General features: G+C 48.0%; 1 protein-coding gene across 3 annotated transcripts; it reads left to right on the top strand.

Moving 5' to 3' along the window:
* The first annotated feature begins 1,612 nt into the window (after positions 1-1,612).
* arfgef2 (ADP-ribosylation factor guanine nucleotide-exchange factor 2 (brefeldin A-inhibited)) lies at positions 1,613-25,692 on the top strand. Of its 3 annotated transcripts, none has more exons than XM_056421945.1 (39): positions 1,622-2,107; positions 3,586-3,616; positions 3,852-3,975; positions 4,570-4,716; positions 5,421-5,600; positions 6,229-6,595; positions 6,684-6,812; positions 6,915-7,081; positions 7,913-8,046; positions 8,573-8,807; positions 8,909-9,008; positions 9,365-9,504; positions 10,916-11,024; positions 11,105-11,288; positions 11,582-11,693; positions 11,770-11,975; positions 12,061-12,145; positions 12,918-13,089; positions 13,169-13,320; positions 13,404-13,532; positions 13,651-13,809; positions 14,081-14,228; positions 16,802-16,898; positions 17,005-17,045; positions 17,120-17,289; positions 18,046-18,197; positions 18,270-18,442; positions 18,695-18,855; positions 18,946-19,076; positions 19,587-19,716; positions 19,866-20,001; positions 20,158-20,296; positions 20,459-20,516; positions 20,617-20,725; positions 21,092-21,231; positions 21,342-21,519; positions 22,203-22,341; positions 22,586-22,703; positions 24,204-25,692. In XM_056421945.1, exons 1-39 carry the CDS (start codon positions 1,936-1,938, stop codon positions 24,378-24,380), a joined length of 5,631 nt encoding a protein of 1,876 aa, XP_056277920.1. In that variant the 5' UTR covers positions 1,622-1,935; the 3' UTR covers positions 24,381-25,692. The 3 variants fall into 3 exon arrangements, with proteins under 3 accessions (XP_056277919.1, XP_056277920.1, XP_056277918.1); XM_056421943.1 differs by having other exon boundaries at positions 1,623-2,107; positions 6,957-7,081; XM_056421944.1 differs by lacking the exons at positions 22,586-22,703; positions 24,204-25,692 and having other exon boundaries at positions 1,613-2,107; positions 6,957-7,081; positions 21,342-21,596; positions 22,203-22,291.
* Positions 25,693-26,188: the final 496 nt, after the last annotated feature.

The raw sequence follows: 26,188 nt of genomic DNA, 5'->3' as shown, positions 1-26,188 counted from the left end.
AGCCAATTCGATGGGCCTAGCAACGTCCAAATGAGCTGGTTTGAGGCGGTCAATGGAGAGTCGCTCCGGTTTACCACCCATGTCCACCATAAAATGTTTGTCTCCCGTCTCCCGTCTCCAAAACACGGAGCGGTCCCCTGTGAGCGTCGTGGCGAATAAAAACGTATTCAGCCGTCTGAAGCCCAGCGGGGATGTGCGACTGAGGGAGGCCGTGATGGGAAGTAGGGACCGGTGCGAAAAGCCTCGCATTGCCCCGTAGCGCGGCCCGCTGGAGAGTGGCAGAGGCGGGAACAAAATCCCCTGGAACCCGCAGTGGCTGGCCAGAGACGAGCTCCGCGGATGAGGACTGTAGGTCTTCCTTCGGTGCAGTCCTGATGCCGAGCATCACCCACGGGAGCTTGTCGACCCAGTTGCTGTCTTTGAGGCTGGCACGAAGAGAAGCTTTCATTGACCTGTGAAACCGCTCACAGAGTCCGTTAGCCTGCGGGTGGTATGCGGTCGTGCGGTGGAGTTTGGCTCCGAGGCTCTGGGCCACCGCGTTCCACAGCTCAGACGTGAACTGCGCGCCCCGGTCAGAGGATATGTCGGAAGGGGTGCCGAAACGGGCAACCCAGGTGCCGATAAATGCCCGTGTCATCTCGACAGATGCCAACGATGTCAGTGGCACAGCCTCAGGCCAACGGGTGGTCCTGTCAACCATGGTCAACAGGTAGGTGAAACCCTGAGAGGAGGGCAGAGGGCCAACCAGATCCACGTTAACATGGTCAAAACGCCTCTCTGGCACCGGGAACAACTCGAGCGGGGCTTTAGTGTGGCGATGTATTTTGGCCCGTTGGCACTCAAGGCAAGTGGTAGCCCAGTCTCTTATGTCCTTTTTGAGGCCGCGCCAAACAAACTTCGCCGCCACCAGCCAATGTGACGCTTTCGAACCGGGGTGGGAGAGACCGTGGATGGCATCAAAAACGCGTCGTCTCCACCCCGTGGGAACGATCGGCCGAGGACTGCCTGTGGAGACGTCACACATGAGCGTGGTGCCGGTTTCTCCAAAAACCGCATCCTCTATTTTCAGACCTGTAGTCGAGGTCTTCAGGATGTGCACGTCTGGGTCTGTGGTCTGGTCCGCTGCCATGTGGCTGTAATCCAAACCAAGCTGGACTGCCCCTGCCACCGCCCGTGACAGGCAGTCCGCCACCTGGTTGTCCTTACCGGCCACGTGCTGTAAATCCGTGGTGAACTCGGAAATGTAGGACAGATGACGTTGCTGGCGGGCGGACCACGGCTCGGCCACTTTGGCCATGGCGAACACCAGCGGCTTGTGGTCGACAAAGGCAGTGAAGTGTCGACCCTCCAGCAGGAAACGAAAGTGTCTGATGGCGAGGTAGAGAGTTAGGGTTAACCCTAACCCTAACCCTATATTTGAATACTAATCAAATAAATAACAGTGATGTCCCTGAAGCTGTTCCTCAGGAGTTGCTCCTGTATCTTTTTGGTGTTTTAGTGCCCCCTGCAGGACGTTTCGGGAACAGCAGCTCTTCACCGGGAGCGCTTGTTTTGCTACAGCGGTGCAAAGACTGCGAACTGTGGCTCCAACGCGCGTAACGGTCAGAGCTCCTCTACGAATCATTTAACCAGATGGATTTGAACAAAGTCTGCTTTATGTGTAGTTTACGGTCCCGTGCGTTAGCTACCAGTACTATTTGACCCCATTCGGGAGGTTAGCGACCCCGGGTGCTGTTGTCAAAAAACCCCAGACAGCTGGGTGTCACGTGACGTGACGTGACGTGTAACCAGCATGGCGGCGCTGAGGTAGCGACTCGGGAGTTGAGTGACACCGCTAGCCTGGCTTTTCGTTAGCTTCCCTTGTCACCTGCTCACCCGCCGAGGGCCAGGCCGAGGATGACGGCCTGAGAAGAGGAGCGGTACCGACACCGAGAGATGCAGCAGCAGCACCGCCGGCCGCCACCCCCATACCAGCAGCACTCCAAGGCAGAAAACAGCAGAACCAAGAGCATGTTTCTGTCTCGGGCGCTGGAGAAAATCCTCTCGGATAAGGAGGTGAAGAGGAGCCAGAACAGCCAGCTGCGTAAAGCCTGCCAGGTGGCGCTCGGTAAGTTGTTTTAATGTGTAGTTGTGTGTGTTTTGTGAGCCCGGTGGGGTTAACGTGTGTCCCGCTGTCCGGTCTCGGTCGTGTTTGAGAGACGGAAGCAGCTATAAGGTCTCCTGGCTAGCTAGCTAGCGTCCAGCTGGCCTCCGTCGTCGGTTTAGCTAACCAACCGTCGGCGCGCGCGACACAGCGGTGTCGCTCCGTCATCTTATTGTTATTTCAATGACGCTCACATGAATGTCCTCGCGCGCCCGGCCGTTGCTGTCAACGGCCGGGCGCGCGAGCGAGCTAACGGATAGCCTTATTTTCGTTAGCTCGTCTCGGCTAGCTCGGCGCTCGCGAGACAGCGGTGTGCGCGTGCGGCGTCGCGCCTTCATCTTATTGTTGTCTCTACGTGGCTCACATGAATGTCCTCGCGCCGCCGCCGTTGCTGTCAACGTCGCCGGGCGAGCTAACTGATAGCCTTGGTTCCGTTAGCTCGCCGCGGCTAGCTCGGCTAGCTCAACAGACCAATCCCCGTGTTGTACGTAGCGCTGTCACCCAGCGAGACACCCGGGATGACACCCGACTCCAGGATCCCGTGACGCCCGTTTCCATTCGACACAACAGCGGATAGTGTTACACACACACACACATGCACACGTGCACCAGGCTCGTGCCTCATCGTTAGTGATATTGTTGTTTATGTATTTCAGCTCAGGCCCATCTGTGTGCAGCCACCTTGTCATGTTGAGCAATATCTTGGCTCTAAAAGTAACTTATTGTACTAAGTGCACAATCAAGTTATTCGTATATATTAGTCATGTTGTTGTTGCACAGTGCCCCTCTCTGCATCTCAATGCAGGTCATTCTGAAATAGGTTCAAAACCGGAAGTTCTACTTCATTATTATGATGGTCTGGTTGAGTGCAGGACTACCAGAGAGGTCGGTCTGCCAGCCGCTCGTGTGTGTGCGTGTGTGTGTGTGTGTGTGTGTGTGTGTGTGTGTGACTCTCCTCTTATGCTCTTGTGTTATCGTAGTTGTTGCTCGGTGGATTGCCGGCCTGTTGCCACCGAGACTAAACCTGCACCCCGGGGCCGGAGAGATTAGTTCTTAATGGCTGTTTTATTGTATTTTTTTTCCCCCTCCGGTGAAACACGAGAGCTTATCCAGGCATTACGCCGTTCTACATTTCAGCTCCAGCGTCGATGCTCTTGAGAGAGGAACTGAGCCGACACATTTTCATGACATTTTAATGAAATGACTAGTCGTGCGTTCGCCTCCTGTGTTCGTTGCTCAAGAGGATTTCCGCTCGAGTTCAGCCACCACATAGTTTTGTGAAGTCGATTTGGCTGAACGTGCACCGCCGCTGGGTAGCTGAGTCCAGTGCCCCCCCCCCCCCCCCCCCAGATCTCCAGTCAAATGATGTCACTCTGATGTGAGCTCACAGGGTCAAAATTCACCCTCCAGTAACATTTAATCTCCCGTGTCTCTCCACACAGATGAAATCAAGGGAGAGCTCGAGAAACAAAAGTAAGTATGCACACACAGTGAATGAATGCACAGCAGTTAGTTTGGGATGTATCTGTTTATATATTGTGAGGTCTTCCCTGAACCTTTCTATAGGTACTATATACATGTCTGCTGCAGGCACACGGTTATTTAAACGAAAATATAGATATCCAGTAAGATGTCTGTTTCTCTGTTCTCCACGTCTCCATTCCAAGTCTCAGTGGTAGTTGACGGCTGTTTGCTCTCCTCCCTCCAGGGATGGAACGGTGGTCCCACCCAGAGCCAACTACATCGAGGCGGACAAATATGTGCTGCCCTTTGAGTTGGCCTGTCAGTCAAAGTCCCCCCGGATAGTTAGCACCTCGTTGGACTGTCTGCAGGTTGGTATTCACTGACACACACACACGCACAAATACAGTTTAATAAGCTCGGCATCTTCTGCTTCGCCTTCTCACCGCTGGGTATTTACCCATCTTATGCAGGTGAGCAAAGTGGTGAAATCTTGTTCCACCTGTTTCACACACCTGACATTCACCTGGAACAATGGCTTGACATTTCACACACAAACATGCACACACACACACACGCACACAAACCATCCTTTAATTCCCTGGTAGCTTTCTGTAGTAGCTACACGAGTGCTGTAATGGAAAGTAATTATTGAAGGCAGGCACACACACACTTGGATAATAAACTGAAGCTATAGCATATCCAGTTTATTATTGTTAATATTATTATAGCTGCAATGTGGGACATGTAGCATCCAGCATTTTGGGACTGGACCCATCCTTGACTTTTAAAGTCAGAATATCTCCGGCTGCTCCTTCATTGTTCCTGAAACTCTTTTCTAATCACATTAATCCTTCAATGATCGTCTCGCACACTCACTGAGACGAACCATAAACTACCAGACCACCGACCGACTCCGGGAGTTGCCCCGTCCTTCTGACCCGCGCACGGTTCCTCCCCGATAGAAGCTGATCGCGTACGGCCACATCACGGGCAACGCCCCGGACAGCAGGACGCCGGGCAAGAGGCTCATCGACCGGCTGATGGAGACCGTCTGCAACTGCTTCCAGGGCCCGCAGACCGACGAGGGCGTCCAGCTGCAGATCATCAAGGTAGGCCCGCCTGGAGGCCTTTGGGCCTCGCGCCGCCGGGAGGAACCAGACACTCTGTGGCGCAGAGATAGCACGAAACGTTGAAACTGTCGGACACTCAAACCCATGATTTAATTCTTGATTCCTAGAATGCAAAATATAATCTAACCACGGATGTCTTTCACTTGTGAATGTAAAGTGCAGAAAAGCTGCATATTTTCTATTTAATGGTCCCTGTCCCTTTAAGAGCAGGGCTCACACTGGCATTGCTCTCACTATCTAGCGTTGACATGTTTGGATGTGTGCCATTGACAATAATAAACCCCAACTGGAGCTCACTTTTACCTCCTTTTCTAACATGTCCTGGCTATTTAGTTTTGACAACTTCCCTCGTATTTGCACTCTAGGTGTGATTCATAACCGCCGCCTGTTGAAGTTTCCTCTTTTCCTGAATTAAACACACACTGTGGTTGTTTGGCTCGGGGGCGAAGTCTCTCCGCTGCGAGATCACTTTGTTTTATCGCTGTTGACAGAAGATTTACGGCCGATAATCCACATGTTTGTGTAGCAGTCACCTGGATGTCACAGCAGTGGGTTTGGAGTTATATATATATCTCATGTGTTCTCATCTTTTTGAGATTAGCAGCAGCAGTACGATAACTGCACTTCTTTGGGAAGTGGAGACTTCCTGCCCGGTAGCTCCTTGACTTCCCGCCCCGCCCCAGGCGCTGCTGACGGCGGTGACCTCGCCTCACATCGAGATCCACGAGGGCACGGTGCTCCTCACCGTCAGGACCTGCTACAACATCTACCTGGCCAGCCGCAACCTCATCAACCAGACCACGGCCAAGGCCACGCTCACGCAGATGCTCAACGTCATCTTCACGCGCATGGAGAACCAGGCGGTCAGTGCTGTTCGCCTCGGGGGGCTGGCTTTACGCTTCTAAGTGGGGTCGCAGCAGGGCAGGGAACACCGGGTAAAGTCCTGGAATTTGTAAATGGTTATTTCCAGACCTGGAAAAGTCCTTTAAAAAAATCCCAAAGTTTTGGAAAGGTCATGGAGATGTTTTATATCCATATGGAAATTTACGCTGAGTTTTAAATAATTACTAATTAATTAATGCTTTCAAAAGAATGATGCTCTAAATATAATCCAGCATACTCTCTTTCCGTGCTGCGAGTGAACGCACCTTAACTGAAAAGACAGATGTTTATTATTTTATTTAAACTATTGTCTCTCATTCATTTGAGTAATTTAAGGTTTTATTCATTGTAGTTTAAATATGACATTTTATCACTTTTTCATTTAAACACAGAGATTTCTCAGCGTTAGGTCATGGACATTTGGTTTAAAGTGTTGAAAATAACTTATTGGTCCCCATGTCGATGAACCCTGTGGGAGGCTCACCACTGTTTAGTGTTTTTATTTGGGTCATCCGGTCAGACTCTCAGGAATAATCCGTGTAATATTTAACTTTTTCCAAATGCGCCTCACCGTATTCCGTCTTTCTAATTTGTCGACGGTGCTCACAGGCGCTGGAGGCTCAGGAGCAGGAGAAGGACCGGCTCAGTCTGCCCCAGCAGAACCCGTCCCCGGTGCCGGGCGCTCGGAGGTCCGGCTCCCTGCGGTGTGACAGGACGCCGACCCCGGGGCCCCGGGGCTCGCCGACCCCGGAGCCCCGGGGCTCGCCGTCCCCGGCGGTCAGCACTCCGGACCTCACCATCGTCGAGGCCGCCGCCGGCTCCTCGCCCCTGCCGCCAGCCCCCGATGTGAACCAGGACCTGGACCTGGACCGGGGTCGGGACCGAGCGCCAGACACACCGCCAATAAACGGAGATCCTGAGGGCGGCAGCGCTCCGCTGAACGGAGGAGAAGAAGAACAGATCACGCCCTCCAGAGGTACGGGTCAAAACCTCTCTTAGTGTTTCCTCAGCTGACGGTAATCATCCTTCTTTGATCTTCATCCTCTTTTCTTTAATGACATCAGATTCAGTGTTTGAAGATGGTGTGGAGACGCCTCCTACAGAAGCGGAGGAAGTGGACCGACCGGGCAGCAACCCGGATCCCCCCGAGGCGGCGATGCCCGGCGCCGTGGAGGGAGACCCCAGGGAGACGGGTCAGAACCTGAACTCAGAACTAGTTCACACCGCTCGCTTGTGTCTCCTGTCTCGTTTGTGCTGATGCGTGTTGACACACACACACACACACACACACACAGCCAGGAACATGTCCTGTACTTGTACTGTGGCTTCTCCTCCAGGAGGCGAGCACCCAGCCCCCCCTCTGGATGAGACGGAAGTGGCGCCCCCCGCAGTCCGAACAGAGGGTCAGCAGATGAACGGCATCATCGAGGACCGCGCCTCAGTTTCCTCCACGGACATGCTGGTGAGCTGCCGTCGGGGTCGAACCGGGACCGAGGCCAACGTGCGGCCTGCAGCACTCAGGAGGCGTTCACTGGCTCGTTGTTCTCAATTAGTCACGTCAGAGAAATGCATGAAACATTAAAGTGTTATTGAGGTTTAACGACGCAATAGATCGTATATGTTAATTTGGACATGTGTATTGCACTTCCATCAAAGTGTTTCATAATCCTACTAATGTTGTTCATCCTCAATGTGTGGATGCACCAACACTTCACTCTAAAGGGAATTTAATCAAGTTTGCGAGAATGTTGTTCTTTTAAGTTGTAAACATTTGTTATATATATAGATAGATAGATAGATATTTATTTATATATATTTATATATAGATATATATAAATAGATATACATATATTTATTTATATACTTATGTATTTATATATATATATATATAAATAGATATACATATATTTATTGATATACTTATGTATTTATATATATATAGAGATATATATATAAATAGATATACATATATATATTTATATATAGAGAGAGAGAGAAATATATATAAAAATAAATAGATATTTATTTATATATATATATATATAAATATTTATATATATATAGACTGTCTAGTTCAGTGACTACAGGAGGAATGTAGGTCACATTTACCCTCCTGGTCAGATTCTTAATCTTCTGGTCCTCTGGGAACATCTGGAAAACCTCCATCAAGTTCCAAGAGTCCAACTCTTGAGAATCGTAGTGCGAGCAGAATGTCCGGTTCCTTTGTGGTCCGAGTGACTTTATGCCGTGTCAGCGTAACAGAAGTAAGACGCCGTGTCTCCTCCGGTCTCAGGATGCCGAGGCGCTGCAGGGGCCGCACGGCGCCACCCGCTTCTCCCACATCCTGCAGAAAGACGCCTTCCTGGTGTTCCGCTCGCTGTGCAAGCTCTCCATGAAGCCTCTGGCCGAGGGCCCGCCGGACCCCAAGTGAGCGCTTCATTCCACCTCCGACTAGACGCACCACTCCTCCTACACGTCATCTCAGAAGGCCACATCTAGTCGTTACATCGCACCATGAAGATACATGTGTGTTAAGTTCCTCGTTCCATCGCATACGAAATTGCCAACGCGTGTGCTCTGGAAACCGTCCAAAACAAAGGTAGAAGCCTTTGGCTCCGCCCCCTTCCCCACAGGTGAACTGGCCTGTCTCAGGTTACGGTAACGTTAGAGTCCTGTGGACGCAGTAACGGGCCCGTCTGACCCACATGAATACATCAGAGGGTTCTGGAATGAATCCACGTTCAGGAACATTTAGCAACACTGAGTGTGTTCCCCTCAGGGTCTTTGTTTATTCCTATTTATATTGACATTCTTCTGCCTCTTCTGCTTCTGCTTCTTCTTCTGCCTCTTTCTTTTTCTTCTTCTTGTCTCTTCTTCTTTTTGCCTCTTCCTCCTGTTGCCTCTTCTTACTTTTCTTCTTCTTCCCTCTCTTCCTCCTCCTCCTCTTCCTCAGGTCCCATGAGCTGCGGTCCAAGATCGTGTCCCTGCAGCTGCTGCTCTCCGTGCTTCAGGGCGCCGGCCCGGTGTTCCGGACTCACGAGATGTTCGTGAACGCCATCAAGCAGTACCTGTGCGTGGCGCTGTCCAAGAACGGCGTCTCCTCCGTGCCGGAGGTCTTCGAGCTCTCGCTGGCCATCTTCCTCACGTTGCTCTCCCACTTCAAGGTCCACCTGAAGATGCAGATCGAGGTACGGCCTCAGAGTCCGAGTTACCGGCTGCAGCTCGTTTGATGAGTCACTCTGACCTCCATCTGACCTCCATCTCGCCGCCATCTTTTTTTTTACCGCAGGTGTTTTTCCGGGAGATTTTTCTCACCATCCTGGAGACCTCGTCCAGCTCCTTCGAGCACAAGTGGATGGTCATCCAGACACTGACGCGCATCTGTGCAGGTAGACCAAGAAATTAGACACACACACACACACTTACTGACTGCTTCATTTAGACACGACTCAGCATTTAAGACGAGCGTCTTCTGCTGCATCACTGATGGGGAACGTATGTGTTCGGTTGTGCATGAGTGCTCGACAGTTGTCCATACTTTATGGGAGAGCTGCACCCCAGTTGTCTTGACAACGCGGAACAAGATGAGCATTTCATCTCTCTGTGACCTTGTGCTTGAACGTGACCTTTCCCCCCAAAGGTCAACACAATATCCCATTGCGGTATTTGATTATTGTGTTTACTCTGTGCGTTATCGCCCTGCTGTATCCGAAACGTCCCCCCCCCCCCTCCTCCTCCTCTCCAGACGCTCAGTGCGTGGTCGACATCTTCGTGAACTACGACTGTGACTTGAACGCGGCCAACATCTTCGAGCGCCTCATCAGCGACCTGTCGAAGATCGCTCAGGGCCGCAGCGGCCAGGAGCTCGGCATGACGCCGCTGCAGGTACGTCGGGAGGGGCTCGCTGCGGGGCGAGTGGTCCACAGCTTCTCATTAAAGACGGGGGGTCAGGGTCACATTCAGATTTTATATTTATATATTTATTTCACTGGTCCCCAACCACCGGGCCACACAGAAAGAATAAATAAAACGTGTTTTTATTGATTATCGAGGTCGGAGAGATGTTTTATTTTGAAAAATGACCAATCTGAGCCTCTTGATGCACGGTTGTATTTTTATGCACTTTATATAAGTTTCTATGCAGGTCGTATCATCTTTATCACGTCATGTTTATCACGTCATGTTTATCACGTCATGTTTATCTCGTCATGTTTATCACATGTTTATCACGTCATGTTTATCACGTCATGTTTATCACATCTTTATCTCGTCATGTTTATCACGTCATGTTTATCACATCTTTATCACGTCATGTTTATCACGTCATGTTTATCACATCTTTATCACGTCATGTTTATCACGTCATATTTATCACGTCATATTTATCACGTCATGTTTATCACGTCATGTTTATCACGTCATGTTTATCACATCTTTATCACGTCATGTTTATCACGTCATGTTTATCACATCATATTTATCACGTCATGTCTATCACGTCATGTTTATCACATCTTTATCACGTCATGTTTATCACATCTTTATCACGTCATGTTTATCTCGTCATGTTTATCACGTCATGTTTATCACATCTTTATCACGTCATGTTTATCACGTCATGTTTATCACATCTTTATCACGTCATGTTTATCTCGTCATGTTTATCACATCTTTATCACGTCATGTTTATCACGTCATGTTTATCACATCTTTATCACGTCATGTTTATCTCGTCATGTTTATCACGTCATGTTTATCTTGTCATGTTTATCACGTCATGTTTATCACGTCATCTTTATCACATCTTTATCACGTCATGTTTATCTCGTCATGTTTATCACGTCATGTTTATCACATCTTTATCTCGTCATGTTTATCACGTCATCTTTATCACGTCATGTTTATCACATCTTTAGCACGTCATGTTTATCACGTCATCTTTATCACGTCATGTTTATCACATCTTTATCACGTCATGTTTATCACGTCATGTTTATCACATCTTTATCACGTCATGTTTATCACATCTTTATCACGTCATGTTTATCACGTCATGTTTATCACATCTTTATCACGTCATGTTTATCACATCTTTATCACGTCATGTTTATCACGTCATGTTTATCTCGTCATGTTTATCACATCTTTATCACGTCATGTTTATCTCGTCATGTTTATCACATCTTTATCACGTCATGTTTATCACGTCATGTTTATCTCGTCATGTTTATCACGTCATGTTTATCACATCTTTATCACGTCATGTTTATCACGTCATATTCTCTGACCTCCACAGGAGCTGAGTCTGCGTAAGAAGGGTTTGGAGTGTCTCGTGTCGATCCTCAAGTGCATGGTGGAGTGGAGCAAAGACATGTACGTCAACCCAAACCTTCAAGCCAACCTCGGTGAGTGGCTGCCGTATGAAACCCTACAACCGTGCACGCGTGAGGGGAGGAGTCTGACCCCGGAGGCGTGTGATCCGCAGGCCAGGAGCATCCGTCCGACGGCGCCGAGCTGAAGCTCCCCGAGCCGCCGGCCGGGCGCAGAGACAGCGTCAGCTCTCTGGACTCCACCGTCTCCTCCAGCATGGCGCCGTCGCAGGCCGGCCACCCCGAGCAGTACGAGGTCATCAAGCAGCAGAAGGACATCATCGAGCACGGCATCCAACTGTGAGCCCCTTTCTGTCTCCACAGGGCTCATGGAACCTGGAGAAGTCCTGGAAAGCCATCGGTCCACATGTGGATGAACCCTGTTTACACGCCATGAATAGAGAATATGTTCACCTTTTGGTTCCTGCTTCCAGAAGATGAACACTGATTACTGCTCTCTGTCTCTCTCTCTGTCTCTCTCCCTCCCTCTCCCTCTCTGTCTCTCTCTCTCCCTCTCTGTCTCTCTCTCTCTCTCTCTCTCTCTCTCTCTCTCTCTCTCCTCCCTGTCTCTCTCCCCCTCTCTCCCCCTCCAGGTTCAACAAGAAGCCGAAGCGAGGTATCCAGTACCTGCAGGACCAGGGCATGCTGGGAGCTGCTGCCGAGGACATCGCCCAGTTCCTCCACCAGGAGGAGCGCCTGGACACGGTGAGGCGTCACACTCGTTTAAATGACGCAACACTGGCCACAAAGCTCTTTTTCAAGCCCCTCCCCGCATCCACAGACTCAGGTGGGCGAGTTCCTGGGCGAGAACATCAAGTTCAACATCGAGGTGATGTACTGCTACGTGGACCAGCTGGACTTCTGCGGCCGGGACTTTGTCTCGGCGCTCCGGGTGTTCCTGGAAGGCTTCCGGCTGCCCGGCGAGGCCCAGAAGATCGACCGGCTGATGGAGAAGTTTGCTGCCCGATACCTGGAGTGCAACCAGGGGTAAGCAGCCGAGGGCCGGGGGGACTTCTGGGCTTCTCATTGGTCGGAAAACAATCTGCTAACCGTCGCTGTGTCCACCGTGTAGCCAGACCCTGTTTGCCAGCGCCGACACGGCCTACGTGCTGGCGTACTCCATCATCATGCTCACCACGGATCTGCACAGCCCTCAGGTGAGACCGCCGGGGTGTCTCCGCGGTTACCGCGTGTGCGGCGTCTCGTCTTTATTTACGATGCACATAGTGTTTGTTGTTGTTTACACCAGAGCACACCCGCGCTTTACACGGTTTAATTAGAAGAAAAGCAGTGGCGTTAAAAATATCAACGTTGTGAAATGTATTTTAGACGCTCTGAAGGCCACGTGTGGGATTAATTAGCGGGTTAAAAAGATCTTTCTAAGTTCCCTTTTTAGTTCTAAGGATAAAATAACTAACATCATGTTGGTGATGTTACATCACTACACAACATGTGTGTTACCAGTGCACGAATAATTTATAGAGAAAGAAGACTACATAAATGCTTCATGAGCAGAAGAGGCTGCGGTGCACTTCTGCCTCTTGTGGCCGAAAGTAGTATTACAACAACAAACACATAAACAAATTGAAACAATTTACATTAGACAGAAAAAAATGGATGACCACAAAGTATATTTCTGGAGTGAAAAACAAAAGGACACTACAGTAGTTCATAACACTCTTAAGTCTGGACTTTGAGAAGAGAAATTTGCATCTGAAATTTAAAGTCTGGGAAAAGTGAGAGCGAGCAAGAGAGAGAGCAAGAGAACACAGAAATGTCAACCGATGGATTTCCAGGACTTCTCCAGGTTTTCCATGACCAGAGAGAGAGACCAGCGTAACGAGCCTCGTTATGTGTATTTATGTTGATATCGATAGAAATATTCTAGTCTAAAAACATGGCTCCTTCTCTCGCTCCCCGCTCCCGCAGGTGAAGAACAAGATGACGAAGGAGCAGTACATCAAGATGAACCGCGGCATCAACGACAGCAAGGACCTGCCCGAGGAGTACCTGTCCTCCATCTACGACGAGATCGCTGGCAAGAAGATCGCCATGAAGGAGAGCAAAGAGTTCTCGCTCACGCCCAAGTCCACCAAGCAGAGTGAGTCCTCCTCGCCTCCCTCCTCCCGCCGGGAGAAGTGACTCTCTGCCTCTGACAGTGCTCCTCCTCCTCCTCCCAGGTGTCGCCAGTGAGAAGCAGCGGCGCCTGCTGTACAACGTGGAGATGGAGCAGATGGCGAAGACCGCCAAAGCTCTGATGGAGGCCGTCAGCCACGCCCAGGCGCCGTTCTTCAGCGCCACGCACCTGGATCACGTCAGGCCCATGTTCAAGGTACGGCCGGGGGTTAGAGCGACGCACGATACGCGGACGTGTCGGACGATGTACGCCATCCCATAATCTGCGTGCGTCCGTAGCTGGCGTGGACCCCCCTGCTGGCGGCGTTCAGCGTGGGGCTGCAGGACTGCGACGACCCCGAGGTGGCGTCCCTGTGCCTGGAGGGCATCCGCTGTGCCATCAGGATCGCCAGCATCTTCAGCATGCAGGTCTGCCTCCTCTTCACGCGCCGCCGTCTTCTCCCCCGGCCGGGTCGCACGACCCGCCAGTCGCCGTTTCATATTGTGGGCTCGCCGTTCTTCAGTAACCTGGCCTTCCCGCCCGTAGTTGGAGCGAGACGCGTACGTCCAGGCGTTGGCCCGCTTCACGCTGCTGACGGCGAGCTCCAGCATCACGGAGATGAAGCAGAAGAACATCGACACCATCAAGACGCTGATCACCGTGGCCCACACCGACGGGAACTACCTGGGCAACTCCTGGCACGAGGTGAGCAGCAGGGGCGCAGAGAGAGAAGAAGATGACGCTTATTAGAGATACAAACAACAGCAGAGCGACGCGTATGTTCACTTTATTTAGTTTAAACAGTTGTGGAGAGGTTTTAATGACCATTTCAAAGGCTGGAGCACACTATCTCAAAATAATAGAGAATGTGAAACTGATTATTTGAGATATTTGTCATCATGACTCGCAAGATCAAAGCTATTCTCAGATTAATAAAACACACGCCAGAGGTGACTTGTGTGTGTCTCTGTTCCAGATCTTGAGGTGCATCAGCCAGCTGGAGCTCGCCCAGCTGATCGGCACCGGGGTGAAGACGCGCTACATCTCGGGGGTGGTCCGGGACAAGGAGGCCGGCATCCGGGGCCTCCCCTCCGGCACGGAGGAGTTCATGCCCCTGGGCCTCGGTGAGATGCACACAAACACACACTCACACACACACTCTCACACACACACACACACACACACACACACACACACATGACTCGTATTCACAATGCAACCCCATAACCCTGAATCATTCATATATATATATATTTATATAATATATATTTATATATGTATATAATTTATGTATATGATTTGGATATGTAATTTATATATATATATATAATTTTTATATATACACTACCGTTCAAAAGTTTGGGATCACTTAGAAATGTCCTTATTTTTCAAAGAAAAGCATTGTTTTTTTCAATGAAGATAACTATTCTGCTCTTACTTCTTTAGGTTAGCTTCGCAGATAGCTAACAGCAGATCCATAAAATGAAGACTCATGAATCCAGAGTTGAGTTTTAGGGTCTTTAGTATTGATCTTTGATATTGTAAAACTGTGGAGACATAACATAGCATAACTTCACAAACTGTCCACAGACATATGCATAAACAACATTATGATTAACACAAGGCCATCATGACATAAATTACCCCTATCCATCAACATGAATATCCTGACTACTTAAGAGTCCAAGATAATCCTGACATGACAAATGCTAATCGCGATTAGCATCTAGCTAATCGCGATTAGCTAGACGCTAATTAGCGTCCACTGCTACAGCACAGTATTATATTATAACAGTAATGACACATAGCAGATATTTACAAGTTGCATACATAGATACTTACAGATTTAGAACTTCAGAGGCTATCAAACTGTAAAGGTGAAACGTAGCTGCAGGATGTGCTTTCAGTTGGAAGTGAAACGGGAACTAACTACGGTGAGAGAGGAGGGATAAATCTAAGAACCAAAAAAGGCAATTGCCTTCTAGACCTCTCAACATCTCAAATGCAACACATGACAATGTGGGGCAGAAAAATAACATTAAATCAATCAGAAATACACTCTATACATTGTTAATGTGGTAAATGACTATTCTAGGTGGAAACGTCTGGTTTCTAATTAAATATCTCCATTGGTGTATAGAGGCCCATTTCCATCAACGATCACTCCAGTGTTCTGATGGTACATTGTGTTTGCTAATCGCCTTAGAAGTCTAATGGATGATTAGAAAACCCTTGAAAACCCTTGTGCAATTATGTTAGCACAGCTGAAAACTGTTTTGCTGATGAGAGAAGCTATACAACTGGCCTTCCTTTGAGCTAGTTGATTATCTGGAGCATCACATTTGTGGGTTCGATAAGACTCTCAAAATGGCCAGAAAAAAAGAAGTTTCATGTGAAACTCGCCAGTCTATTCTTGTTCTTAGAAATGAAGGCTATTCCATGCAGAAATTGCAAAGAAACTGAAAATGTCCTCCAGCGGTGTGTACTACTCCTTCAGAGAACAGCACAAACGGGCTCTAACCAGAGCAGAAAGAGAAGTGGGAGGCCCGGTGCACAACTCAGCAAGAAGACAAGTACATTAGAGTCTCTAGTTTGAGAAATAGGCGCCTCACAGGTCATCAACTGGCAGCTTCTTTAAATGGTACCCAAAACGCCAGTGTCAACGTCGACAGTGAAGAGGCGACTCCGGGATGCTGGCCTTCTAGGCAGAGTGGCAAAGAAAAGCCATATCTGAGACTGGCCAATCAAAAGAAAAGATTGGTATGGGCAAAAGAACACAGGCATTGGACAGAGGAAGATTGGAAAAAGGTGTTCTGGACAGATGAATCCAAGTTTGAGGTGTTTGGATCACACAGAAGAACATTTGTGAGACGCAGAACAGGTGAAAAGATGCTGGAAGAGTGCCTGACACCATCTGTCAAGCATGGTGGAGGTCATGTGATGGTCTGGGGCTGCTTTGGTGCTGGTAAAGTGGGAGATTTGTAGCAGGTAAAAGGGATTTTAAATAAGGAAGGCTATCACTCCATTTTGCAACGCCATGCCATACCCTGTGGGCAGCGCTTGATTGGAGCCAATGTCCTCCTCCAACAGGACAATGACCCAAAGCACACCTCCACATTGTGCAAGAACTCTTGAGGGAAGAAGCAGGCAGCTTGCTGTCTGTAATGGAGTGGCCAGTCACCAGATCTCAACCCCATTGAGCTGTTGTGGGAGCAGCTTGACCGTATGGTCCTCAAGAAGTGCCCATCAAGCCAATCCAACTTGTGGAGGTGCTTCAGGAAGCGTGGGGTGACATTTCAACAGATTACCTCAACAAATTAACAGCTAGAATGCCAAAGGTCTGCAATGCTGGTATTGCTGCAAAAGGAGCATTCTTTGACGAAAGCAAAGTTTGAAGAAAAAAATTAATACTTCAAATACAAATGATTATTTCTAACCTTGTCAATGTCTTGACTATATTTTCTATACATTTTGCAACTCATTTGATAAATAAAAGTGAGTTTTCATGGAAAACACGAAATTGTCTGGGTGATCCCAAACTTTTGAATGGTAGTGTATATATAATTTATAATACATGTTATATATTTATAATATATATTATATATTTATATATAATATATTTATGTGTAATATATTTAAATATATATTTATATATAATATACATATAGCTTGTTGTTAAATATGTTTGATGTTGCAGGGAACCTGGTGGGAAGCCAGGACAAGAGACAGATGGCTCACATCCAGGAGTCGGTAGGAGAGACCAGCTCTCAGAGTGTGGTGGTAGCTGTGGACAGGTGAGACCGTAAAGGGTCTTTAATACATAGAAGCATCTCCACGCAGCCCGTCTGATGAATGAAGGTCTCTTCAGTACAAATACTAAAGCTGCTTTTATACTCGCAGGATCTTCACTGGCTCCACCAGACTAGATGGAAATGCAATTGGTGAGAGTTGTGCTCAGTGTTGTTGTTGTTGTTGTAAATTATTCATGACGTGTTGCTGTTTTAATTGTTTCCAGTGGACTTTGTGCGCTGGCTGTGCGTCGTGTCCATGGACGAGCTGGCCTCGACCCACCAGGCCCGCATGTTCAGCCTGCAGAAGATTGTGGAGATCTCGTACTACAACATGAACCGCATCCGGCTGCAGTGGTCCCGGATCTGGCATGTCATCGGAGACCACTTCAACAAGGTCGGTGCATTCTCTCTCCTGACCACCAGGGGGCGGCTTCTCTGGTTGTATAGAAGTCTATGCTTCATGTGGTAAAGCTGCATTCTCTCTCCTGACCACCAGGGGGCGGCTTCTCTGGTTGTATACAAGCTTATGCTTCATGTGGTAAAGCTGCATTCTCTCTCCTGACCACCAGGGGGCGACTCCTCTGGTTGCCGTAAAATGCAGCGTTCGGGTGTCCTTGGCTCCGCCCTCTTGTGACACAAAATAATAAACATATATATTTTACTGTGTGGAAGGCAAAGCGGGCCGACAGCGTGTTCTTTTGGTGTTTCCCCTGCTGATTTATTACTTGCTGATTTATTGCTGCTTCAGGGACGTCGGGAGGCTTTTAATAATTAATGATGTCGACACAGGCTGTGAGTTTGCACCACGTCGTCATTTATTTTAATGTTCTTCGTCGTGTCCGGTCCTCAGATTTAACAAGTTCAAGTTTAGCTTTTCATTTGCCGTGTCACCGTAAATACGGAGGGCTAGATGTTTGTACCCAAAGCTACAAGGATCCAGAAATGGAAATTTAAAGCCATTATAAATCTGTCAGCCTGTAATTATTCAACAGAGCCAGCAACACATGACGGCTCATGAGTAAACGTGTTCTATCAACGACGTTTTTACTGCCTGCTGCTCCCAAGAGGCCCCAAAACCCCAAATTATATTGGATGCCGTCTTCCTACGGCTCATTGTGGTCAGCCTCACTCGCACCGTGTGCTCCTCCAGGTGGGCTGCAACCCCAACGAGGACGTCGCCATCTTCGCCGTGGACTCGCTGCGGCAGCTCTCCATGAAGTTCCTGGAGAAAGGAGAGCTGGCCAACTTCCGCTTCCAGAAGGACTTCCTCCGGCCCTTTGAGCACATCATGAAGAAGAACAGGTGACGTGCTGCAGCGTGGCCGAGGGAGGGACGGGTGGGTATTCATAGTAACACTGCCCCCCCCTCCCCCAGGTCGCCCACCATCAGGGACATGGTGATCAGGTGTGTGGCTCAGATGGTCAACTCCCAGGCCGCCAACATCCGCTCCGGGTGGAAGAACATCTTCTCCGTGTTCCACCAGGCGGCCTCCGACCACGACAAGGCCATCGTGGAGCTGGCCTTCCAGACCACGGGCCACATCGTCAGTGAGTACCACGCCCCCCAGGGCGGCCATCTTTATAAACATGTGTCCTGGAAAAGTCCTTAAAGTCTTTGAATAGTCATGAAATCATGGAGTAGTCGTGTAAATCCATTGGTCAACATGTGTATGTTTTATTGTTATTATTATTGTTGCATTACCATCTATCGACGCGAGGGGAGTCAGAAAGCTGTTCCGAGTGCAGATTGTTCCTCGGAGTCTCCTGAACCAATCAGATCCTTCTGTTCTCCTCCCCCAGCGATCACCTTCCAGGAGCACTTTGCTGCCGCCATCGACTCGTTCCAGGACGCGGTGAAGTGTCTGTCGGAGTTCGTCTGCAACGCGGCGTTCCCCGACACCAGCATGGAGGCCATCCGGCTCATACGCCACTGCGCCAAATACGTCTCCGAGCGGCCGCAGGTGGGAACGAGTCGCCGCGACGGCGTTTAGCTCTGGAAGCGCGTCGCCTCCGCGTGACGTTCCTCCTCACCGCTTCCTGTGTGCCTCCAGGCCCTGAGGGAGTACACCAGCGACGACATGAACGTGGCCCCGGGGGACCGGGTGTGGGTGCGCGGCTGGTTCCCCATCCTGTTCGAGCTCTCCTGCATCATCAACCGCTGCAAGCTGGACGTCCGCACCAGGTCGGGGAACGGATTGCGCAATGATGTTGGACCCTTTGAGCGATACCCGTTACCTACAGGGTCCTCCGAGACCTCGACCCCCGATGCTGGGAATGTTCCTGGGATTTAACACCAAAGGGTTGCGCCGTAAAATTAAAACACGACGGGATAAAAAAACACTCTAAAGTTAAAGGAACGTATTTGTTTTGTGGACCTTGACATCAAACACAGCCGAGCGTACAGACTGCAGGTTAACGTGTAGATTCTATTGTTGTTGGTTTATTACATCGTTGTGTGTTGACATGCATGTGGGAATATGAGAAGAGACGAGAAATGTAGATCACTCAAAGTCTTTGGTGTTTTCTACCTGGACCTCATGGCCACATGTTTGTGTGGCTGAGTGACTAATGAGGACCACTTTTTATTTGTTTTAATAATAATAAACGGGCTACCTTGTAGTCCTTTTTGGGTAAATCCTCTCTACTGACGCGCTCCAGAACCAGCCTGACCCCTGACCCGCTTGTCTTCCAGAGGGCTCACGGTCATGTTCGAGATCATGAAGAGCTACGGCCTCACCTTCGAGAAGCACTGGTGGCACGACCTCTTCAGGATCGTCTTCCGCATCTTCGACAACATGAAGCTCCCGGAGCAGCAGACGGAGGTCAGAGGTCACGGGTCGCCCCACGTTGTGCATGTCCTGACGAAACCTGAAGGATATCTATTTTTTTTTGGGGGGGGGGGGGGTTTGGAAACTGTATGTGCAGCAGTGAGACTCCCGTCCGCTCACGTTCGGCTCTCGTTTGCCTCCAGAAAACCGAGTGGATGACGACGACGTGCAACCACGCCCTGTACGCCATCTGTGACGTGTTCACGCAGTTCTACGAGCCGCTCAGCGAGATCCTGCTGGAGGACATCTTCACGCAGCTGCAGTGGTGCGTCCGGCAAGGTGGGGGTCACCACGCAACACGGCCGCGCCCATCAGGCAGAGAGGCCACACCTCACGAGGGGAACAGAGACACCGTGTCCTGCCTCACGGGACTCTGACCAGCACCTGCCCGACCTCAGACGCTGCTCAGGAGTCGTGCTCTTTGTTCCCCTGCAGACAACGAGCAGCTGGCTCGGTCGGGGACCAACTGCCTGGAGAACCTGGTGATCCTGAACGGGGAGAAGTTCAGCCCCGAGGTCTGGAACAGCACCTGCTCCTGCATGCTGGAGATCTTCCAGAACACCAGCCCTCACGTGTGAGTCCTGAACCACTCAAAATGCTCGCCAGACGTCTGGACGGTGTTAGCGTACAGATAATAACGAACAGTGGAGGTCGAGGCTCGTGCAGTTAACGGTTGTCGTGCTCCTGTGACGCCGTGCGAGTTATCACAGCAGCTCACGCTCTGTTTGCGTTTCAGTTTGTTGACTTGGAGACCGGCCGGACAGGAGGAGGAGACGGCAGACGGAAAGCACTTAGTAAGAAACTGAATGCACACGCTCCTGTAACCTCACAGCCATGACGGCGGAGGCTTCACACAGAGGGGGGGTCGCTGACCTGTGAGCTGTTTGTCTCCAGGAGGCCGACTTCGACAGCGTGTCCCAGAGCAGCTACGACCGAGCGCTGTCTGAGAGGGGCCACAGCCAGATGTCCAGCGACGACACCTGGAAGGGCAAGTCCAACGCGAGTGAGTGCGCACACACACACACACACACACACAAAAATACTTCAAATAACACTGGAAACATCTTTAGCAAATACTTAGGAATTAAAGGGGACATGTCATACTACTGTTCAGGTTCATACATGGATTCAGGGATTATACTAGAACATGTTTACATGCTTTAATGTAAATATATATATATATATATTTTTTTAAATATATATATTATATTTTTATAAATATATATTTAGTTGTATTATAATTTAATTTTATATTATATTTATATTTGTGTGTATAAATATATATGTGTTGCCACACACACACACTGTTGCATCACATATTTGTCGCTGACTGTTGAAGTCCTGTCTCTGCAACCTTTTTGTTCTCCAGGAGTATCGGACCACAAGCTTTTTGCAGCGCTGCTCATTAAATGCGTCGTGCAGCTGGAACTCATCCAGACCATCGACAACATCGTGTTCTACCCGGCAACCAGCAAGAAGGAGGATGCGGAGAACATGGCCGCTGCACAGGTAAGTCAGAACGGCTGCTGTTTGGAGAGAGTGTACAACTCTGTGCCGTCTCACATTGTCTACATCTGTAGTTAGGCCGTCTCTAACTGTTCCCCCCCCCCCCCCGTCAGCGAGGCGCTCTGGAGGAGTCGGAGGCCGAGGGGGGCGAGGCGGGCTCGGAACAAGGCATGTACAAGCACATGACCTCTGCACACCTCTTCAAGCTGCTCGACTGCCTCCTGGAGTCGCACACCTTCGCCAAGGACTTCAACTCCAACAACGAGCAGAGGACGGCTCTCTGGAGGGCAGGTAACGGAGAGGACGGCTCGCTTCATCACCTTGAATCACTGTCTCGGTTTCTATCTCAATAAAGACTTTTTAAAGCGGTGAGATTTTTTAAAATATATATATATATATGTGTTTATATATATATGTGTGTGTGTATATATATATATAAATGTGTATATATATTTATATATTAAAATTATTTATTTATATATATATATAATTTGTATATATATTATTTATATATAAATAAACAAATATATATATATATCTGAGTATATATTACATTTTATATATATATTATTTACATATAAATATTCATTTATATATAATTAAATGTATATATTTATATATAGAATGTATATGTATAAATAAATGTAAATATTTTTATATATGAAAACATTTGTATATTTATATATATATATTATTTATATATATAAATAAACAAATATATATATGTATAAATTATACATATATAAATAAATATAGATTAATTTATATATAAATAAATGTGTATACATTTGAATATATATATACATACATACATATTACACACAATAGCGATACACAGAAATTAAATGAGGTGAGAGGGTTATGCCAACATATGACCACAAAGCCTTCTGTTTTGTATGTATGTTGTTGATCTCTCTGTGTGTTTGTTGTTGATCTCTCTGTATGTATGTTGTTGATCTCTTTGTTGCCCTCAGGCTTCAAAGGGAAGTCCAAGCCCAACTTGCTGAAGCAGGAGACCAGCAGCCTGGCCTGCAGCCTGCGGATCCTGTTCAGGATGTACTCTGACCTCCAGCTGCAGGCCTCCTGGCCCGACATCCAGACCCGCCTGCTGCTGTGAGGACACACCCCTACGCTGTTGTCTGAGATCTAATGACACACATATACTGTGTGTGTGTGTAGGACGAACCACCTGGACTCGTGTGTTACATCACAAGAACGTGTGTGTGGTGTTCATCGTTAAATGACTGGTTATGGTGCTCTAATTCAAGATGTGCGTCCTTCCTACTCTGTGTTGGAGATGCATCAGTGTTGTGTGTGTCATAATCGTGTGTGTGTGTGTTGGGTGTGTCTCTCTCAGGGTGTGTAGTGAAGCTCTGGCCTACTTCATCAGTCTGACCTCAGAGAGCCACCGCGAGGCGTGGAACAGCCTGCTGATGCTGCTGCTCACCAGGACGCTGCGGCTGGCTGACGACAAGGCAGGCGCGCACACACACACACACAGTCTGTATGAATACAGACAACACTTTTCCATCTCGCACTGTACAAGAGTGAAGCCAAAATATTCGTGTTGAGTGTTTTTTTTAGATCCGGGGGCGGGGCTAGAGCCGCAGCAATGAGGCCCCGCGAGCCAATCACAGCCTCAGCTCGTTAGCGTGAGCTGTGTAGCTGCGGCGTTAGAAACACGGTCGTTGTTTACCGCCAACCGCCGCCACTTTGGGGGAGATGTCATATCTTTAGAGATGTTCTATGAGACACACACACACACACATACATACATACACACACAGTGTACTTCCAGCTCAACATTAGTAGCTGATGGAGGCCGGAGGGTTCATGGAGCTCTGGATCATAAATATGGCCGACTGATTTAAATGTGAAGCTCGATCAGAAACGGAAGACTCCGTGAGAAGTTGATCATTAGGTAAAAAAAGGAAAGGGGTGGAACCCAGTTCTATTTACATGTTGAGTTCATGTTGTTGGACACTGTCCCCTGTGAATCATGCGCTCTCTGTGAGAGTGTGATTCACTGTGACTCAGGGTTTCCCTCCAGGGTATTTGAGATGAATGGTTTGTTTGTGAGACATCAGCCCGGCATGCAGGAGGAACCGTTGCATCAATAGAACATTACCACAGGACGGATTTACAGTGGACAGCCGGCACCAGGCCCTTGTGCAAGGCACGCAGGGGTTTGTTGGGGAAAGTTGTTAAACGATCTCATACGACACAAATTAGGTTAATTTGGCGAGATTACCGCTAAAAGATGCAATCACATGCATCAGTGGTCAACGCCCTGCTGTGAACCCATTGGCCGACATAACCCAGAACAACCGCGCCTCCTTTCTGTCCCATAAATAATACTTTAAATTACTCTTAAACATCTTTAGCAAATACTTTTGTTAGCAGGAATTAAAGGGGGCATGACACTGATGTTCAGGTATAAACATGCATTCAGGGATTATACTAGAACATGTTTACATGCTTTAATGTAAAAAAATAATATTTTTATATATATATGTATTTTTATATATATATATATTAATTTATACATGTATACATTTTCTAAATATATACATTTGTGTATATATATATATACATATATATATTTAATTTATAAATGATATTTTTATACATTAGATTTTTATATATATAGTTTTTTATTTGTATATATATTTATATTATATTTTTAGATTTATTATATATATATTATTTGTATACATACATTATACTTTTATATATATAATATATATTTGTATTTTAATATATTTATATTTGTGTGTGTATATATATTTGTTTTAATATATATATATATATATATTCTCTATACTGTCTGTCTGAATATATATATTTGAGAAATATATCATTCAGCTCTGGGCGAAGTGACGTTCTCCTCTGTGACTCCGCCTCTGAAGCTCCTTCGGTTTCACTGCTCGGTTGACATCGTGGCGCCAACTCGTGTTCCCTCTCTCTGCCTCCAGTTCAAGCCCCACGCCTCCTGCTACTACCCCCACCTGTGTGAGATGATGCAGTTCGATCTGATCCCAGAGCTGCGGGCCGTCCTCCGCCGCTTCTTCCTGCGCATCGGCTCCGTCTTCCACATCGCGGCGCCCGAGGGGACGACGACGGCGGCGGCCCGGACTCCGCCCACGCCCTAGAACGAGTGTGGCGTCGGGACAACCGGTAACGGGCGGCGCATCCGCCCCCTCTATTTTGGGATTGGAACCGATGACTGAGGGTGACGACGAAGACTGTAGCCCCTCGGTGCATCGTGGCGTTGCAGAGAAGTCTTCACCCTGTCCTTCCTCCCTACTTCCTCTAGGGGATGAACTGTGACCGGCGCTCTCTGCCCCCCCCCCCCCCCCCAACTTGCAATGACAAGAAAAGACAAATAATTTATTAATATTGTACCCGATTTATCTTTTCCTTAAAATACTTCACACGAAAAAAGTATATATCAAAATGAACGATGCCTACCGGGGAATTTGATGAATTTTACATTTGCGGCTTTTGCGAATAAAAAATCTCTCGGCCACCTGTGCCTGTCGGAAAACGATGACGTCATCAGTGTCGCCCCCCCCCCCCCCCCCTCGATGTGAGTGTGGTGATCTCCTCCCAACATGTTGTGACTTGTGGTGTCGATGCTCTCCCAGAGAGTTGGGTGTCACTTTAAGCCTCTCGTGTTTCCGTCTCCTTCAACGACATCAGAGATGCATCGCGGCTCCGTGTGGCCGCCGCCTTGTTTCTGATTCTTCATCAATGAGAATTTACTTATTTAATTTTCGCTCACTTGATTTAATTTGTATTCTGATCCTTCGTTCTGGATGATCTCTGGAAGCCGCCTGCTCCTCCGCCACGCATTCCCCCCCGTACGCCTCACGCTGAAGGACGAGGAGTCGGCGCCTCCTCGCTTTTTAGATTTACAGCCGGCTCGTAAAATCCTTCTGCTAATCCGTCAGGTGACGCGGCGCTCGGCTGTTTTTTCCCCCCCACTCTTTTTGCACATGTGTTGCCTCACGTTAGCTCACGTATTAACAACCGCGCAGTGTACCAACCGGCTCCGGGCGGTTGGCGAGCCCGTCAGTGTTCCACAGAGTTCCTCCACAGGGGGTCGGGGAGCTACAGAGAGACTGGAACCTCTGGGTCCTTCATCGTTTACTCCATGCCTTTTTGTTTTTAAAAAGAAGGATGTATGTAATTATTTAAAGTGCATTTAAATATTTTTTGAGAAGCATTCCTTCCTTTCGCAACTATGGATGTCTACTTTTCTTCCCTAAAGCTAGGGAATATATAAATATATATACATTTATATATATATATATATATATAAACGGCAAATGAAAAGAGCAGACTGTAAAGTTTTCAATGTAAGATACATAGACATGAAAGTGCTATACTGTTCTCTACATAATATTGTGATGTAATCTTCCAAACATTTGGTGAAATTAATAAACCTGAATTCTGATCCACTTGGTGACTATTGAATTTAGTTTATAATATTTCACATTTCCTTCACAGTGAACATTTTGTCTTGTAAAACACAGGTCGGGCCACTAAGAACGGTCATATCATGTTACATCAATAGTCTTATAACATCAATGTTATGTCACACCTGTGCTTTTTCCTCCAAATGTCCAAATTCAGTTTATTTTGTATAGCCCAAAATTCAAAATCTTTACAATCTACATATACGACATCCCTGACCTTTAACCTCACATCGGATCAGGAACAATGGGACATATTCACTAAAGCCGGTTAGTGCTGCATGTCTTCATGGTGCCAGGCTTTGCCCGAGTTGAGACGACAGCGTCTTGCTAAAGTATTTAACCAATGTTTGTGTTTTATTTTTCTATCTTTATTGCAGTATAACCAGAGGAGGAAAAAAATGAATATTAAGTGGTGTATTCAGATATGCATGTCCTTTATGAAGCCTCTGAATATGATCTTGTGAATCACACAATTGGTT

The sequence above is a fragment of the Pseudoliparis swirei genome, chromosome 9, assembly GCF_029220125.1.
Source record: "Pseudoliparis swirei isolate HS2019 ecotype Mariana Trench chromosome 9, NWPU_hadal_v1, whole genome shotgun sequence".
In the NCBI taxonomy this organism is placed as follows: Eukaryota; Metazoa; Chordata; class Actinopteri; order Perciformes; family Liparidae; genus Pseudoliparis; species Pseudoliparis swirei.
The sequence above is the reverse complement of the archived record's forward strand: the minus strand, read 5'-3'. Positions and strand labels throughout refer to the sequence as shown.